The sequence below is a fragment of the Medicago sativa genome, chromosome 7 (genome assembly GCF_051527215.1).
Source record: "Medicago sativa cultivar Bolivia chromosome 7, Bolivia_mono, whole genome shotgun sequence".
Lineage (NCBI taxonomy): Eukaryota > Viridiplantae > Streptophyta > Magnoliopsida > Fabales > Fabaceae > Medicago > Medicago sativa.
The window spans coordinates 60,404,094-60,420,359 of record NC_140755.1 but is presented as its reverse complement, the minus strand read 5'-3'; the positions used below and the strand labels follow the sequence as shown (position 1 = coordinate 60,420,359).

The 16,266-nt window shown below is 31.4% G+C and overlaps 1 protein-coding gene across 1 annotated transcript; it reads left to right on the top strand.

The window, feature by feature from the left end:
• Window positions 1-5,111: 5,111 nt before the first annotated feature.
• TMKL1 (transmembrane kinase-like 1) lies at window positions 5,112-8,197 on the top strand. Its single transcript, XM_085723583.1, has 2 exons — window positions 5,112-6,569; window positions 7,437-8,197. Exons 1-2 carry the CDS (start codon window positions 5,165-5,167, stop codon window positions 8,075-8,077), a joined length of 2,046 nt encoding a protein of 681 aa, XP_085579709.1. The 5' UTR covers window positions 5,112-5,164; the 3' UTR covers window positions 8,078-8,197.
• The last annotated feature ends 8,069 nt before the right edge of the window (window positions 8,198-16,266 follow it).

Sequence of the window (16,266 nt, the reverse complement as noted above, 5' to 3'; positions counted from 1 at the left end):
GTCTTGCATCGACGATGGATAAGGTAAAACATAGGAGATGCTATTCATATGCCCTGTGTTTTAAGGCCGATGACATGTGGTGTTCTGGTATCTTTCTAATCTTAGATAATTAGTCTATTGTTTTTTTGACGATCCTCCAAACTCTAACAAGTGATATCAAAGTTTGATTCAACTTGATGGGGAGTGAGATTATGATAATTGGATCTGTTTATCAAAGCTCTATCTGGAAATGTAGTTAAGAGGCGTGACTTGTTGGTTGTAATAATGATGCAAGTATAAGATGTGGAAGACTCACATTTGACTGTGAGATTGTCGGGCTCAAGTGTGAGTGGTTTGTTTCATATTAACTATGAATTGACTAAATGTTGATATAAGATATGAGAGACATATAGTTGATATCTTAATGTGTTGAGTTTGAGTGGAGATGTGGTGTTCTCATCTCATGTTGGTCCTAGATTATTGACTTGTTGCTCCCGACACTCACCTAGACTTTCCAACAAAAGGAGACTTACACTTGATGGGAGATTGTTGAGTCAAGTGATTAATCATAAATATATTATGAATGAACTAAGTGTTGAATATAAATAGATGTAACTCATACACTTAATCACTTAAAATTTTAGGTGAAGATGTGGTGTCCAAATCTCGTGTTGGTCTTGGATCATTAACTATTTTTATTCAAGACACTCCCTTGACTCCCAAACACATGATATCACAGTCTAGTTTGGCTTGGTGTGAGAGTAAGAGCTGGATCATTGTGTATTATATTATTGTATCAAAAATCCTCTTGACTTTTTGTGTCATGACTTGAAAGACTCATTTTGGGGAAGATTTTTGGGTTTAAGTGTGATATAAGTGACTAGTAATACATTGATCGTCAATGGACTAATATTAAATGTATAAGAGAGGAGGTTCATAAGTGTAGTGATATTTTGACCATCATTGATTATTGATTCATTGTTTGTTTCAGAGCTCCAAATAATATATTTTCTCCACTTATTTTTCTCTAATACAAAAGAGTGAAGTTGTTTCCTTTATCTTTCCTTTATTCAATATATCCAAATCTCTTATGTTCTTATAAGTTCCAAGAAGACCCACTATCACAATTGGACTCCTCAAAGTTGCACAAATACAATCACTAAATTTTGTTAAGAGTACCATATATTACTGCTTTTTTTTAGGGAAGTACCATATATTACTGCTGGACCACAATATTTACCATAAGATGACAAAGAAGGGTAGTGGCTTCCTCCATAGAAAACGTTACCTTCATTCTCAAAGATTGCAAAGTGCAATATTAAATTGGTAGGCCATTTTACAAAAGTAAGCGTGCAGAGACAAAACAAATAAATAATCACACAAGACTTGTTAAAAGCAAAAGAGGGAAATCATTGAATATCCCAACTGTCCAAAACATCATTTTTCAATAGCTTAAAAATTGTCCAGAGATTCGTTAACCATTATAGTTTGTTTTTCATGATTACATATTAAACGGATGTTCAGGTTTTTTTTTTTTTTTTTTTTTTGTGAGAGGGGTTGTTTAGATTTGATTATACCAGTAGTATTTTTTTACATCAGTAATATATTTCTTTTGTTACAAGAGAAACAATTTTTTCCTCCAAAATCGAAATCAATTTTGCTATATTGAATTACAAATTTAATTATCAGCCATATTGCTTAATTTTGCTTTTGTAAAAGAAAAAAAAAAGGTATTTGAGAGTTCTCAAATAAGCACATAAAATAAAACAATTGTAATTAAATTTCTACAATTTTCAATAATTTGTAATTGGATTTTGAAATTAAGGGTTTGTTTCGTAAGTTAGCTTATAGCTTATAACTTTATTTTAATTAGTTTATAGTGCTTTTTATAAGCTAATTTAAGTAATTTATAACTTGTATTTTTTCTCTCCCAAATTTTACTCTTGTTATTTTAATTAAAAAAGTTAAGTATAAATTACAACGGTCAATTCTACAAACACTATAAATTTAACCATCTACTTTATTCAATTAGTTAATTATTTGTTATTCGTTTTAATGTAGTTTATCAGTTATCAACTATTTTTTACCAAACAAATAACTAAATGTGACAACTTATTTGTTTTCAAATTCATTAATTGAAGTGACAACACATCAATACAATTATAAAATAATTATACACTTAAAAAAAATTAAAAAATTTTAAAAAAATATCTAATTAAATTGTTATATTAAAATACATTTATGTGATAGTGATTTACATAAATTCCATAAAAAAAATGAAAGAAAGTGAGTTACATATACTGCTTTCGTCTCAAATTATAATTTCACTCGTATAATAAATGTAATTAATTTTGTATGGAAAAAAGATATTATGAGTAGTTCCTTAAAAATAAAGATATTATGAGTAGTTTTACAAAAATTGTCCTTAAAGAATAGTATGAGAAAGATAAATTAAAGAATTGAAATAAGATAGAGTAATATAAATAGTTAATGATATAATAGAAAAAGTAACATAAATGCTTTATTGATATCATTATAAAACGTAAAATTTAGGACAATTTTTTTCCAAAACAACATAATTTGGGACGGATTAAGTGTAACTCTTAGCAACTTAACTACTTCAATTGAATGAAAAAGTAAATTATGTGTCATGTATGGGTAAAAAAAGTTTGCACAATTATCACCGTCATGTATGGGTAAAAAAAGTTTGCACAATTATCACCATATGTAAATTGATCACTACATTGCAATATTGATCATATTATATTGCAATATTCATGCAAACACTTAGCTTAAAACATGTGTTTTCTAATTTATATGTTGTTTAAAACCTGCTGCATCACCCAATGTGGGACTCCGTTACCCACATATGAGAATTACACTTCGATTTATCCTCATTTGTCAAAGAACTTTTGCGTATTGTCTGGTTCCCCGACTTAACTCTACCAGCAGCAAATGAGTGCAAAAGAAAAAAAAACGGGGAGGATGAGAAAGATGTTCGTTATGATGTGAAACTTATGATATAACATGTGAGTCTGATTTAGTGGAATAATGGTCATGAAACATGATATACTCTATCAGTCTCATTTTAGTTTTCTAGATTTTTTACACACACATATATATATACAGCCAATCAATTTAGTTAGTTTAACGTGGTGTTGTTTAGTTTTTTTTTTTTTTTGGTGAAAAAAGAGTGGTGTTGTTTAGTCATTTATTCTTTAAAGTGTTCCTTTGATTTTTTTTTTTTTTTTTTGTGTGTACTAAGCTAAAATCAAAAACAAAAGCGGAAGAAAAACAACAAAACCAAAACCACTCTTTAGAAAAGAAGGTTTCAGCCTCCATAGCTCCAAATTTAACCATAAAATCTACACATTGGTTTCTTCTCGAAGAGTGTGGTAAATGCAATGAAGCAGGGGCCTTGATGTCTTGAATCACACCATAAATATGGAATTGAAGAAGGGGCCTTTAACGAGATTAATGCAGTGAAGCAAATCAGAGTAGCAAACTAGATTGTGATTTCCAAATATTTGGCCAGCAAGAGTCCCTTGTAGATTGCATATAACTTGGCACACAATATATCAGATGGATCATGAATGAAACCAGAAAAGTTGATAAATAAAAACCTTTATTATTTTGTAAGACTCCTCCATAGCCAGCTCTAATCGGGGAGCTCATGCAACTACCATCGACATTGAGAATGACGCCGGTAAGGTTGTTGTTGTTCCCCTTGATGAGCCTATGTGAGGAGACAACATTGGAAATAGAAGGGAAGCAAACTTGAAATTGTCTACGATACACTTTATGTTGGAAACGAGACGAAAGAGAGACCAATTTTCATTACTCAAGCATATGAAGTTTCTATTTCTTCATGTCCACCAAAGTGTGGCAACGAACAAGAAAGAGTTACTCCCATGCACCCAACCTTAAGCCAATCATGCACAACCGTGTTAGAGAAGAAGTTTGGATCGTTAAATCCGAAGTGGTGCCATATGCTTAGAGAAAGATTACAATCTCTCACACAATGAAGAAAAGTCTCCCCCTCTAGGCCGAATCTAGAACAAATAGCTGACTGGGTAATATTTATATGATTAAGCAGGGATTGCGTAGGCACAGAGTTATGATAAGTCAGCCAAATGAGAAATTTAATTTTCTCTGGAAATTGTAACTTCCAAATCTAAGACCATGAAATAGAAGGGTTAATTATCAGTGATGATCAGAGTTGTGCGGGAGAGAAGTCAAGAATAACCACTCTTTATAGTGTAAGTGCCGTTCTGATTACTTGTCCAGATGAAGGCATCGTCTAAGGCAACATTGAATTGTATATGCATGTTATTGATCAAATCATTCACAATGGAGGGTAGCTGAGTATAAAGTGTTCCTTTGATTTATATTGACATAACATATCAATTCTAATTAATTCGTTATTTAATCAATGATTAAATTTTCACCTTTTCAAGATATAAATTTGTAGTCACTTTGATTTTGTCACATTATTGATAGCATTTTTCTATTCATCATTTTCTTTTCCGGTTATGTTGAATTCATGTTTGTCTCTAATCTATAATTTTGAATGAGTAATTGTCATTTTTTTAGCCTAACAAATAAATTTAGTTACTTTTAATAAAATTATTGGCCTTTTGCTTGTAATATCCTTAAGTATTTTAATCTTTTTGGTACAAATTATTATTACACCTTATTTATTATCTAATTTTCTAAAGTCTTGTTAATCTGCATTTTAAAGACACATGTTAACGATTTCAAAAGAAACAATTTTACATTGATATAAACATCTTTTTACATAAAACAATATTACTACATAAAGTTCATTTCTGTGTATTTATAGTTAGGGCACATATTAGCATTCTCGTTATTTTTTATTACTAGTTAGTAAGTAATGTGATTAGAAAAAATGGAGTGTGTCCACCAAATGAGATAAAGCTCATGATTCAAAATTTCTATCATTCTATTTGTAAACTTGCAATTGAGTAGTACAATCAAATCCCAACCGTTGAATTAACAAAGTGAAAGACACTTTGAAAAAAAACCTTATTCCTTGTTACACTCATTCATAGTCAACACTTTGTCAGCTTTCCCAGTAAAGAGAAACACACAAAGCCTCTTTCTTAAACTTCTCACTTCACTTCACTTCCTTCACACTACTCTCTCTCTCTCTCTCTCTCTCTTCATGTCTTCTCTCAAAAACCTTTCCTCTTTCTACCTTCTCTTCTTCATCTTCTTCTTCTGCAACAAAGCCTCAACAAAAACCACACCACCTTCAACTTCCTCTGACATAGAACTTCTCTTGTTCAAAATCAAACCTTCACTTCAAGGCAAAACTGAAAACCTTGTTCTCTCATCATGGAACACTTCAATCCCACTTTGTCAATGGAGAGGACTCAAATGGGTCTTCACAAACGGTTCATCACTTTCATGCACTGATTTATCTTCACCTCAATGGAACAATCTTTCATTCTTCAAAAACCCTTTTTTGCATTTGTTTTCTCTTCAACTACCTTCTGCAAATCTCTCTGGTTCTCTACCTAGAGAGATTGGTCAGTTTCCTATGCTTCAAAGTCTTTACCTTAATATTAACTCATTGACTGGTACTGTTCCTCTTGAACTTGGTTATGGTTCTTCACTCTCTGAACTTGATTTGAGTGATAATCTTTTGAATGGTGTTCTTCCACCTTCTATATGGAATTTGTGTGATAAACTTGTTTCTCTTAAACTTCATGGAAATTCTTTATCTGGGTCTGTTTCAGAACCTGCATTACCTGATTCATCTTGTAAATTTTTGCAGTTTCTTGATTTAGGTGGGAATAAATTTTCTGGGAATTTTCCTGATTTTGTTACTAGTTTTGGTGCTTTAAAACAGCTTGATTTAGGGAATAATATGTTTAGTGGTGTTATTCCTTATGGTTTAGTTGGACTTAGGTTAGAAAAATTGAATCTTTCTCATAATAACTTTAGTGGGGTGGTGCCATTTTTCGGAGAATCGTCGAAATTCGGTGTTGATGTTTTTGAAGGGAATAGTCCTGATTTATGTGGTACACCTTTGCAAAGTTGTGGCAAGAATTCTTCATTGAGTTCTGGTGCTGTTGCTGGTCTTGTTATCAGTCTTATGACAGGTGCTGTGGTTTTGGCTTCATTGTTGATTGGTTATATGCAAAACAAGAAGAAAAAGGGGAGTGGTGATAGTGAAGATGAGTTGAATGATGAAGAAGATGATGAAGAAAACGGTGGTGGGAATTCGGTTGGTGGAAATGGTGAAGGGAAGCTTATGTTGTTTCCTGGTGGTGAGAATTTGACACTTGATGATGTGTTGAATGCGACCGGTCAAGTTATGGAGAAGACGTGTTATGGAACAGCTTATAAGGCTAAGCTTGCTGATGGTGGAACAATTGCTTTGAGGTTGTTGAGGGAAGGTACTTGCAAGGATAGGACTTCGTGTTTGGCGGTTATAAAACAGTTGGGGAAAATTCGACATGAGAATTTGATTCCTTTGAGAGCTTTCTATCAAGGGAAAAGAGGGGAGAAGCTGCTTATTTATGATTATTTGCCTCTCAGAACTCTTCATGATCTTTTGCATGGTTTGTTGAATACTTAACACTCTCCTTATGCATTTGGTTTTATTGATTTTTATATTTCAATCACATGCTTATATAAATAGCACTTTATATTTATAACTGTCATCATAATTTCATATTCAAATTCTTTTTGTAGTGTGTTAGTGTCTGATTTGATTAATTATGATTTCATCAAACTGAAAACTATTGTAACCCTTTAAATCAAATTTAGAGTAAAAATTCCGATAATCTTTCTTCTTAAGGAAAAAGAAATTACAATGGCAATCTAGATACCTAAACCGCCATGATCAGAATTTATTAAAAGGAAGTCCAGGACCACGACGGTTGTGATTTTTAATGTCTCCACGAACAAGACCGCAATTGAGGCATATAATTTGACAGTGGCCTGTATGATTGGTTGGAGGAAGCAAAGTTTATTCTAGAAGTGTATAATTGATTTTGACATGTTTTAATGTTCTCTAGTAGAATTTATTTTACCTTGAGAATTGATTTTAACTTGAAGCTAGAATTTTTGAGCTTTTGCCTCTACCATTGAATTTTAGGTTTGAAGTTATTGTTCAATCCACTTTTTCATGAAGGCATCCAAACATAAATCACTTTACATTCAACTCAATTTTAGGCATAATCAATTTATTGAATCAATTTATTTAAAATCAATCTTTGTGGCCTCGAACTTAACACACACGAAGGCCATCAATAGTGCCACCGTTATGCCGCAAGGTTTTCTTGGACAACAGACAGGGTTTAAATGAAAATCAAAATTTGAACAAGTGAACTTAAACATCTGTTTGGTTTTGGTGATTTGAAATTTTGAACATTAGCACTGTTGCTTGTGATTGATCATTGTGTTATGATTTTGATTTTCTACAGAAATTAAAGCAGGAAAACCAGTGCTGAACTGGGCTAGGAGACACAAGATTGCATTAGGTATAGCAAGAGGACTAGCATATCTTCATACAGGACTCGATGCTCCTATAACTCACGCAAACATAAGATCCAAGAATGTTCTCGTGGACGACTTCTTCGTTGCCAGGGTCTCCGATTTCGCCCTGGATAAACTGATGATCCCTTCCATAGCTGACGAGATGGTGGCACTTGCCAAGACTGACGGCTACAAAGCACCGGAGCTTCAAAGAATGAAGAAATGTAACTCGAGGACCGACGTTTACGCGTTCGGTATATTACTTCTCGAAATCTTGATCGGTAAGAAGCCTGGTAAGAACGGAAGAAGCGGTGAGTACGTGGATTTACCTTCGATGGTGAAAGTAGCGGTTCTGGAGGAGACAACAATGGAAGTATTCGATGTGGAACTGTTGAAAGGGATAAGAAGTCCGATGGAAGACGGTTTGGTTCAGGCACTGAAGCTAGCAATGGGATGTTGTGCACCTGTGGCATCGGTTAGACCGAGTATGGAAGAAGTTGTGAGGCAATTGGAGGAGAATAGACCAAGGAACAGGTCTGCTTTATACAGTCCTACTGAGACAAGAAGTGGAAGTATTACACCGTTTTGAGCTTTGAATTCAACTTATTTAATCAAAAACTATTGGAATTTTATTTAAGTTGTGTTTTCTGTTTCGTCATGAATGTGAAAGTAAATGCATTATGATCTAGTAAAGTATTTTGTAGTTTTATTTCTATGTTTTGAAAATCAAATATAATCACTTATACAATCATGCAAATTTGGTAATTTAGTATTAGGAAAAGACCCTCAAGACATTTGCTAGAGATATGGTCTAGATAAAGCTTATAAAATCCAATTGGTTGCAATCAAATATGAGTTATGTAGCTCATGTTATATGAATTTCAATTCACTTGTGTCATAACCATCTTCAAGTAAATAGAGATTCAGATTTTGTAATGATGTTCCCTTTTATTTTCACCAATGTTTTTACATACTTAAATTGTTATATGATTTCATTATTATATCTTCTCCAGCAAGACTTAGAATCTAAGATCACTGTGTTAAAACAGACACAAACTCAACATTTTGTAGTCCACCCCAGTAGTGGCAAGTAACTTCGTTTAAAATGAGAGATTGATAAATATTGGTTTCTTCAACAAGTTAGGTTCAAGAAGTGGTGAGACCTAGAAAACTAGAATGTTTCTAGTGGAACGATCTATACATAATGCGTCAGAGAATACTTCAGAAGCCTGGAGGCGGAGAAAAACATGTTGTAATGGATTAAGTCATTCAAATGAAGAAAAAAAAAAAAAATATATATATATATATATATATATGTGTGTGTGTGTGTGTGTGTGTGTGTGTGTGTGTGTGTAGGGGTTTGACTAGATGTAGCAACCTTTTCTCTGTATTTTCTTCAAATGTTTTTCAAAATGACGTTTTGTATCAAGTTTATTTACCATATGAGAAAGGAATTGACCAATGTTTTAGAAAAAAATTAATCGATCAACACAATTACACCCCGTTCCCTTTTTATGTTTTCCTAAATATCTTACAGACCAGCTTTACCATATTCATATATATAATCAACAAGTTAATGACGGGGGGTGAAACATGAGATCAACCTATTACAATTCACCAAACCATGTTAGGTTGGTTTGCAACTCGAATGTTGCTAAGGATATGAGTATCTTTGTCATTCTTTGGAGTGATGATGGTTGGAGAGTTGCTCCTTGTCATACTTATGGTTGGAGAGTTGCAACTTCTTATTATAACTAATTTGCATACAATGCTAGTGTAAGAAATAGTCATAGTGCTATGTTAGTCACTAAAAAAGTTTACAATTATCTAATATGGTGATATATGCTTGAAAGACAAGTATAAAACATTTTAGGCTATGTTTGGATTGATGGAATGTGGTGGAATGGAATCGAATAGAGTGGGATGAAGTCATATTCCATTGTTTGGATTGATAAAATTTTAATGAGGTGGAATGGAATATGATGGAATCCATTCCATCCTAAACCACCATTTCTTCTTATTTCTCATTCCATCCAATTTGGGAGGTAAGCAATGGAATTGACTTTCTTAATTAAATTATTACCATTTTACCCCTATTTTTATTTCATCACTTTCCACATCTTCGTCTTCTACTTTTTTCTGACATTTATTTTTCGTGTGTTTCAACTTCCGTCCTCTTCATGTTTTTTTGTTCACATGTTTCTTTTGTACCAACGTTTGATTGATAATACACAGATAACACAACAAGGAACAAAATTTCAACTTATATATGACTAACCAACTGTGAGTTACATTTTTATTAGAAGGGAAACGAACTCGAACATGTAATATATTTAAGTGCATAAAAATTTCTTGAATTAACGTTTTTTTTAATTAACGTTATTCCCTTAACAATGAGTTATCAAATAGACAATGAGTTCTATTTTTAAAATAATAATGGTTTTAGATAAGGGTAAAAATGGAAGAAGAAAGTTATAATCCATTCCATCCCGTCGATTTAGCAAACAATGGAGTGGAAACTCTACTCTGTTTCATTGTAAAATATCCAAACAATGGAATGGTAACTTTATTCCTTTCCGCTCTGTTCCATTCCATTCCACTCTATTCCATTCCGCTCCGCTCCATTCTATTCCATCAATCCAAACAGAGCCTTAGACTAACATTTAGGGTGTAAGAAATTGCTTAACAAATCGAAAGTTTCAACACCCAAACCAATTAAACTAGTGGCATTGCATACCAATTAAGCTATGTGATTAATTTTTTTTTTTATTGTATCTCACATGCTCTATATAAATTCACTGTTGTTAATATAATAATCATAAGTTCATAAATTAAAAGGTATTTTTTTATTTAATTCAATTCATTTAACTCTTACAATATTTATGATTATGCAATTCATACAATTATTTCTCATGAATTAGTTACACTTATAATCATACAATATTTTTATTTTTGTGATCATGCAATATTTATAAATTGTATATATGATCATACGATCTCAATATAAATTTATTCATTCCTTCAAAAAAAAAATATAAATTTATTCATACAATATTTATGTATTTAACAATTTCATGATTGTACAATTTATTTTATATGAACTTCTTATACAATTGGGTAACATACAACATCAATTATTATAAATGTTTGTCTTAATTGATCAAGAACTTAAATGTTATTTTATGCCACAATATACTTGTAAGTTGTTACAAAGTTTCCAAATACTTATTTTAAAATAGTTTTTGAAGTTTTGAAATATATTTATAGAAATAGAATATTTAAAAAATTTCAACCTAATTATTTAATGAATATGTATACGTATTTATTGCATGTAAATACAATATAAAAAAAAAAAATTAAAGCCGGTCGTTGAAGAACATGAGATTATTTTTTATTTTCCAAACCTATAGGTTTTTTAAAAACAGTAATATATTGTATAATATAGAGCTTTTCATCCATTAATTTTTAGAATTCTTATTTTTTTAAAATAAATTGAGAATCTTATTATTAAAGTAGATGAAAATCATATAGAGTATACTAAAATTGATTCATTCAATAGATTGTTTTAACCTAACATATTTAAGTTTTGAAAAAAGGTAAAGTGCATGATAAAAAAATTATAAAGGTGTTGTTTGTCGCAACTTGAGTTCCCTTTTAATTCTGGTTTTAATCCAAATGATTGTCGTAACTTACCAAATGTGTTTGTTTATGATAAATTGCATACACCTTTTCCACATCAATGCAGCATGTGAGTTGGTGATCTCCACTAATTGTAAGATTGTAGAGTATGTGTTGCAACTCACAAGGTTAAATATCATTGTTTGCCTTCTTTGTTGTATGTATAATAACTAGACTATATTTTATTTTTAAATATTGTAAGTCAACACTCATTAAAAGAGAGAATCACTTAAAGATGATTGTGCGTGTGAATTCATGTGGCAAGGATGTTGTGTCGTGTAACAACGCTCTTAAGTTTTATTTGAAGGATATAAAAATATATTTTAAAGATTTTATCATTATCTATACTTATACATTTATACTATATATAAAGAGGTTCAACAATTTAAGTGTGGTATGTTTTCCTTCCAACAATATCCTTAATTTAAACTGTTCTTTTTAGAGGATCTTTCATTTAAATTGATGTGTTTACATTTTTATCATTTTATAATTTTATTTGAATCATTAATTAGTTAAATCATATTGAAATAGGAATTGTTCAACTATAAATAAAACTTATTTTATTGTGGTATATCTACAAATAAATACCTTAGAGTACTATTATATAATAACAAAACAATTTGTCAAAAAAAACTATTAACTAAAAATAAAAAATAAAAAAATCAGTTTTTTAAGATTTCACATTTAATAGACAACTTTATTTTTTACAAGTTAATTAACAACTATTTGGTTAAGTTATTGGCGCCTCGTCAAATAGCTTAATTAAAAATATTTTGTAAAATTTCTAACAAAAATAATATACCTAATAATAAATTATTATTTTTTTGTGATAAAATATTTAGTAGCAAATTAACTCATAATAATAATAATTATAATTATAATCAAAAATCCAATTAATGGGAGGTGATATATAATTCTCATCAAGTGAATAATAATCATAATAATAATAAGCTTTATATATACACACGTACATACATGTCCTCAACAACATAACATCAACACCGATTATCAAGTCAAGTGTAACACATCTCACTATTATTCTACAATCATCATCATGTACTCTATGTTTTACGAATTATGTTTTTAATAACAAAAAATGAAATCAATCGAGTTCGTGGTTTGGTATAATGATTGATTGTAGACAACATTGTTGTCCTTGGTTATGTCGTGGTTCACAATCACAACATGGTGTCTTCCGTACTTATAAAGAGACTCTTTAATCATCTGATCATGAATATGAACATTCATTCATCATTAAATGTTATGTCATGGGTAGGATATGCAGTTTTTATGCTATCACCTGCATGAGACCAATAATAATAATGGTGAATACCAAATGTTGTTTCCTTGAATTCAACTGTTCTTAGGCTGCATAGAGATTTTGCATTGAATCATGCAAATGGCCAAAAGTCTACTGAACAACATGAACCAACAACAACCTAAAAAAATGAATCAACATCAACAAGGTCTTGATGCTCATCAAAATCTGAGTAAAATCTGATTGAAAGAAGAGATCATTTGTTGCCTGATTTTGACAACTTATCACCGGCCCGATAAAACTCAGATTAGCTACGCAAAGAAGAAAAATTTGTTTCAGCCTCTCCCGACGGATCTTACGGCTTTCCTTCGCTGCCGCCACCGCCTCCGCCTCATTCCTTACAGAATCCACCATTTTTGTTGAGAGAAAGAGAAAGATGTTGGGTGTTTTTTTTTTTACTTTTTTATTATTTGGTACAAAAGGTTACGTGTGTTTCTAGTATCTATGTAAATAAATGGGAAATCAAATAAATGTACACTTTTTTTAAGAAATGAAATAAATAAATAAATTTTGATTTGATTCTATTTTAATGTATAGTATTTTTATGAGTAAATGGATTCCTAACTCTGCTTCTCACTGTCACAAAGTTTTAAATGTGCGCTTCTGTTATCAATTTAGTCCTTGATGTTAAATTTTTTTATTAACTTATGACTTGACAAAATATTCACATGCAATTTAGTTTGGATGACTATCCTAAAAAAATATGACTCATCCAAATCTATGCGGTTTAATTTTGCTCTAGAGTTTCTTTAAATTTTATTATGTTTGTTTATATAATTTTGATTATAAAAGCGTTTTTCTTAACGGTTATATTCAAGAAGAGGTGTATGTTGACCAGCCCCTGGTTTTAAATTTTTTGAATTTCCAAATCATGTTTACAAATTAAAAAAGGCCTTGTGTGGATTGAAACAAGTAAGTTTGGGTCTGCTCCATTTAGGGGTTTGGATGTTAGATATGTGGCAAAAATACATCCAATGTAAAAACTTCTCGCAGGAACCCTTCAGGAAGCAGCACTATGATGGTACATGAACCTCCTTCATTTCTCCATCATGTCATACCAGGACATGACTAGGAAGCTCATTCAACAATTCTCAGCAAACAGACATCGTAAGGTAACCTCCACTAGTCTGTTCAACATACTTCAAGGAGAAAACGAATCATTACGAGACTACCTCGCCAGATACAATAACGCCACCATCAAAGTTGTCAATCCTAATCAAGAGCTATTCGTTGGGGAGTTCCAAAACGGTTTAGGGGCTGGATAATTCAACGTGTCGCTGGCGCAAAAACCAGCGGACGCAATGGAGGAAATCATGGCAAGAGCAGAATGCTGCATAAAAAGAGAATAAAGCAATGCAGAAAAGAAAGTCAGGGGCACCAAGGAAAGAAAAGGCAATAACTATGACAGAAAGAATTATTATCCACCGGCAAATAGAGACAAAGGAACCTTCAAACAACCTTATGGGAGGGAGCGAGAGTACAAGCCTAGGAAAGAGTTCACCCCGCTAAAGGTATCGCCTGCATGAGACCAATAACAAGAATGGTAAATTCCAAATGTTTTTTCCTTGAATTCTACTGTTCTTAGGCTACATAGAGATTTTGGATTTAATCATGCAAATGGCCAAAAGTCTACTGAACAACTTGAACCAACGACAACCTAAAAAAATGAATCAACATCAACAAAGTCTTACGGTATGTTTGGTTTAGAAGAGAAGTTGTGAAGAGAGAAATAGGTAAGAGAGAGTATGAGAAGAGAGAAAGAGGTGAGAAATAGAGGAGATTTAGTAGGTTGTTTGTTACAAGAGAGAAAAGAAAGAAATAGAGAAGAGAGAAGTGTGTTTGGTTTTTGAAAAGACCAAAATATCCTTTATACTAAGAAAGTTAATTAATATACAATTTTATCATAATTGAGTTTAATTTTGTACTGTAGTTTAATTTTAATTTAACTTCATTAAGAAATTAATATACTCTCAAACAGAATTAAAAATTATATTTACTTGCTTATTTCGATATCTAAAATATTTTAATTTGGTCGTTAAAATAGTTAAATTTACAATAATTTGATTTTATTAGATATAAATATGTGTCAAAATTAGATATAAATATAGATGGTATAAAAAGGGTGGCAGTGACGTCAAAATAAAAATAAGAGGAAGAGGTAAAGAGTTTACTTTTTTATGAGATTTCTAATTTTTTCACTATCTTGTGATAGAACTGTGACTATTGTATATTTATTCATCATAATTATCATTTCACAGCATATGCAACAAAATCTATTTGCCTTTGTCCACCAGTACCACCACCGTCAGGTATTATCTTTTTTAATCTTAAGAATCTTAATAAAAAAACATTGAACAAAGACACACCACAAGTCTTCTAGATCTGTTGTAATGAATTCACCCCTCTCCACATCTTCCTTTTCAAGATGTGATGGCTATGGTGGTAGTCGATTGTTAGGAAAGCCTGGCGGTGGTTAAGATATACAATGAAACACAACAATTTTCATTTTTGTTGAAAAGGGTAAAAGTGGAAAATGTTCTTTCTCTACTCCTTTCTTCGCAGTCCGGAGAGAACTTGAAAATGTGTGGGGGCCACACGTTTTTACTCTCTCTGCACAAGTTCTCTGTTGTTCCAAACTGAAGAAAAGCCCCATCTCTCTTCTATTTCTCTCTTAGCTGTTTCTCTCGCACCAACTTCTCTCGTTCCAAACAGACCGTTAATGTTCATCAAAATCTGAGTAAAATCAATGTGGTGAACATGTCTCAGAGAATTGTTTGATGGTTTGGCGCCAATTTGGATGTCTCGACATTGTTGCTCTCATTTGTTTTATCAACTTAAATTTCAAGTTGATTCAGTTTTAGAAGCACATCTCTTTTATGTCGCAGAAATGTTTAATTACAATATGTCACAAATATTGTCTAGCTTTATATTTGTGATATATTATTTATTTGATGAAGAATATTGTCTTTTTTTTCTCTTTCAATTTTCTTTAGTTAACGCCACTTTTTTCTTTATTTTATGACGAATGCTATACATTTTTCATTATTAGAATGAATTAAAATAAAATTCTTTTCTCTTTTCACATTCTATAAAAGTCTTGTTCTAGTTGATCTCTATGCGATTTTTTCATTGTTTTTGACATTAATAATGACATAGGAGTTTGACATTTAACATTGTTGGATGAATTAATGGATTAGTATATCTCTTTAGTATGTATGACTATTAATCTTATGAACAAAAGAGCCAAATGTTCTCAACCAGAAAGAAAAAAAAATGAGCCAAATGTTTTTTTTTAACAAATGAACCCAATTTTTAATATTTCAGTTCTTATATGTAAGGGAAAACTTATATGCAAGTTCATCATTAATGTTGTGTATATTTTAATGTGCATGCCAGTACATCATTGTAATTTGTGTATGTTATGTTTGCTCATATGTAATTGCATGTCATATTTATGAGTGGTGGTGGTTGAAAGCATACCGTCGTAGATGGTTACTTGGTATGGTTTAACGTTGGTTAACATCTATTTTTTCCTAGGATGTTGCATACTGGTGGCTTTTTTTAGTAGGTTGGCCTATGTTGATTTTAGTTTTGCCTTTGTAAGTTATGCAAAAATTCACAGGTTACATAATGTGGGATATTAGTTTTTTTTTACTCTCTCTTGCTTAGTGTAGGCTATAAACGAAATACTTGATTTTGGTTTAGATTTTCCTTTCAATTTCACTCTTTAGTATTTACAATTTTATCATTTTTATAATATTTAAATATTTTTTTAAATAAAC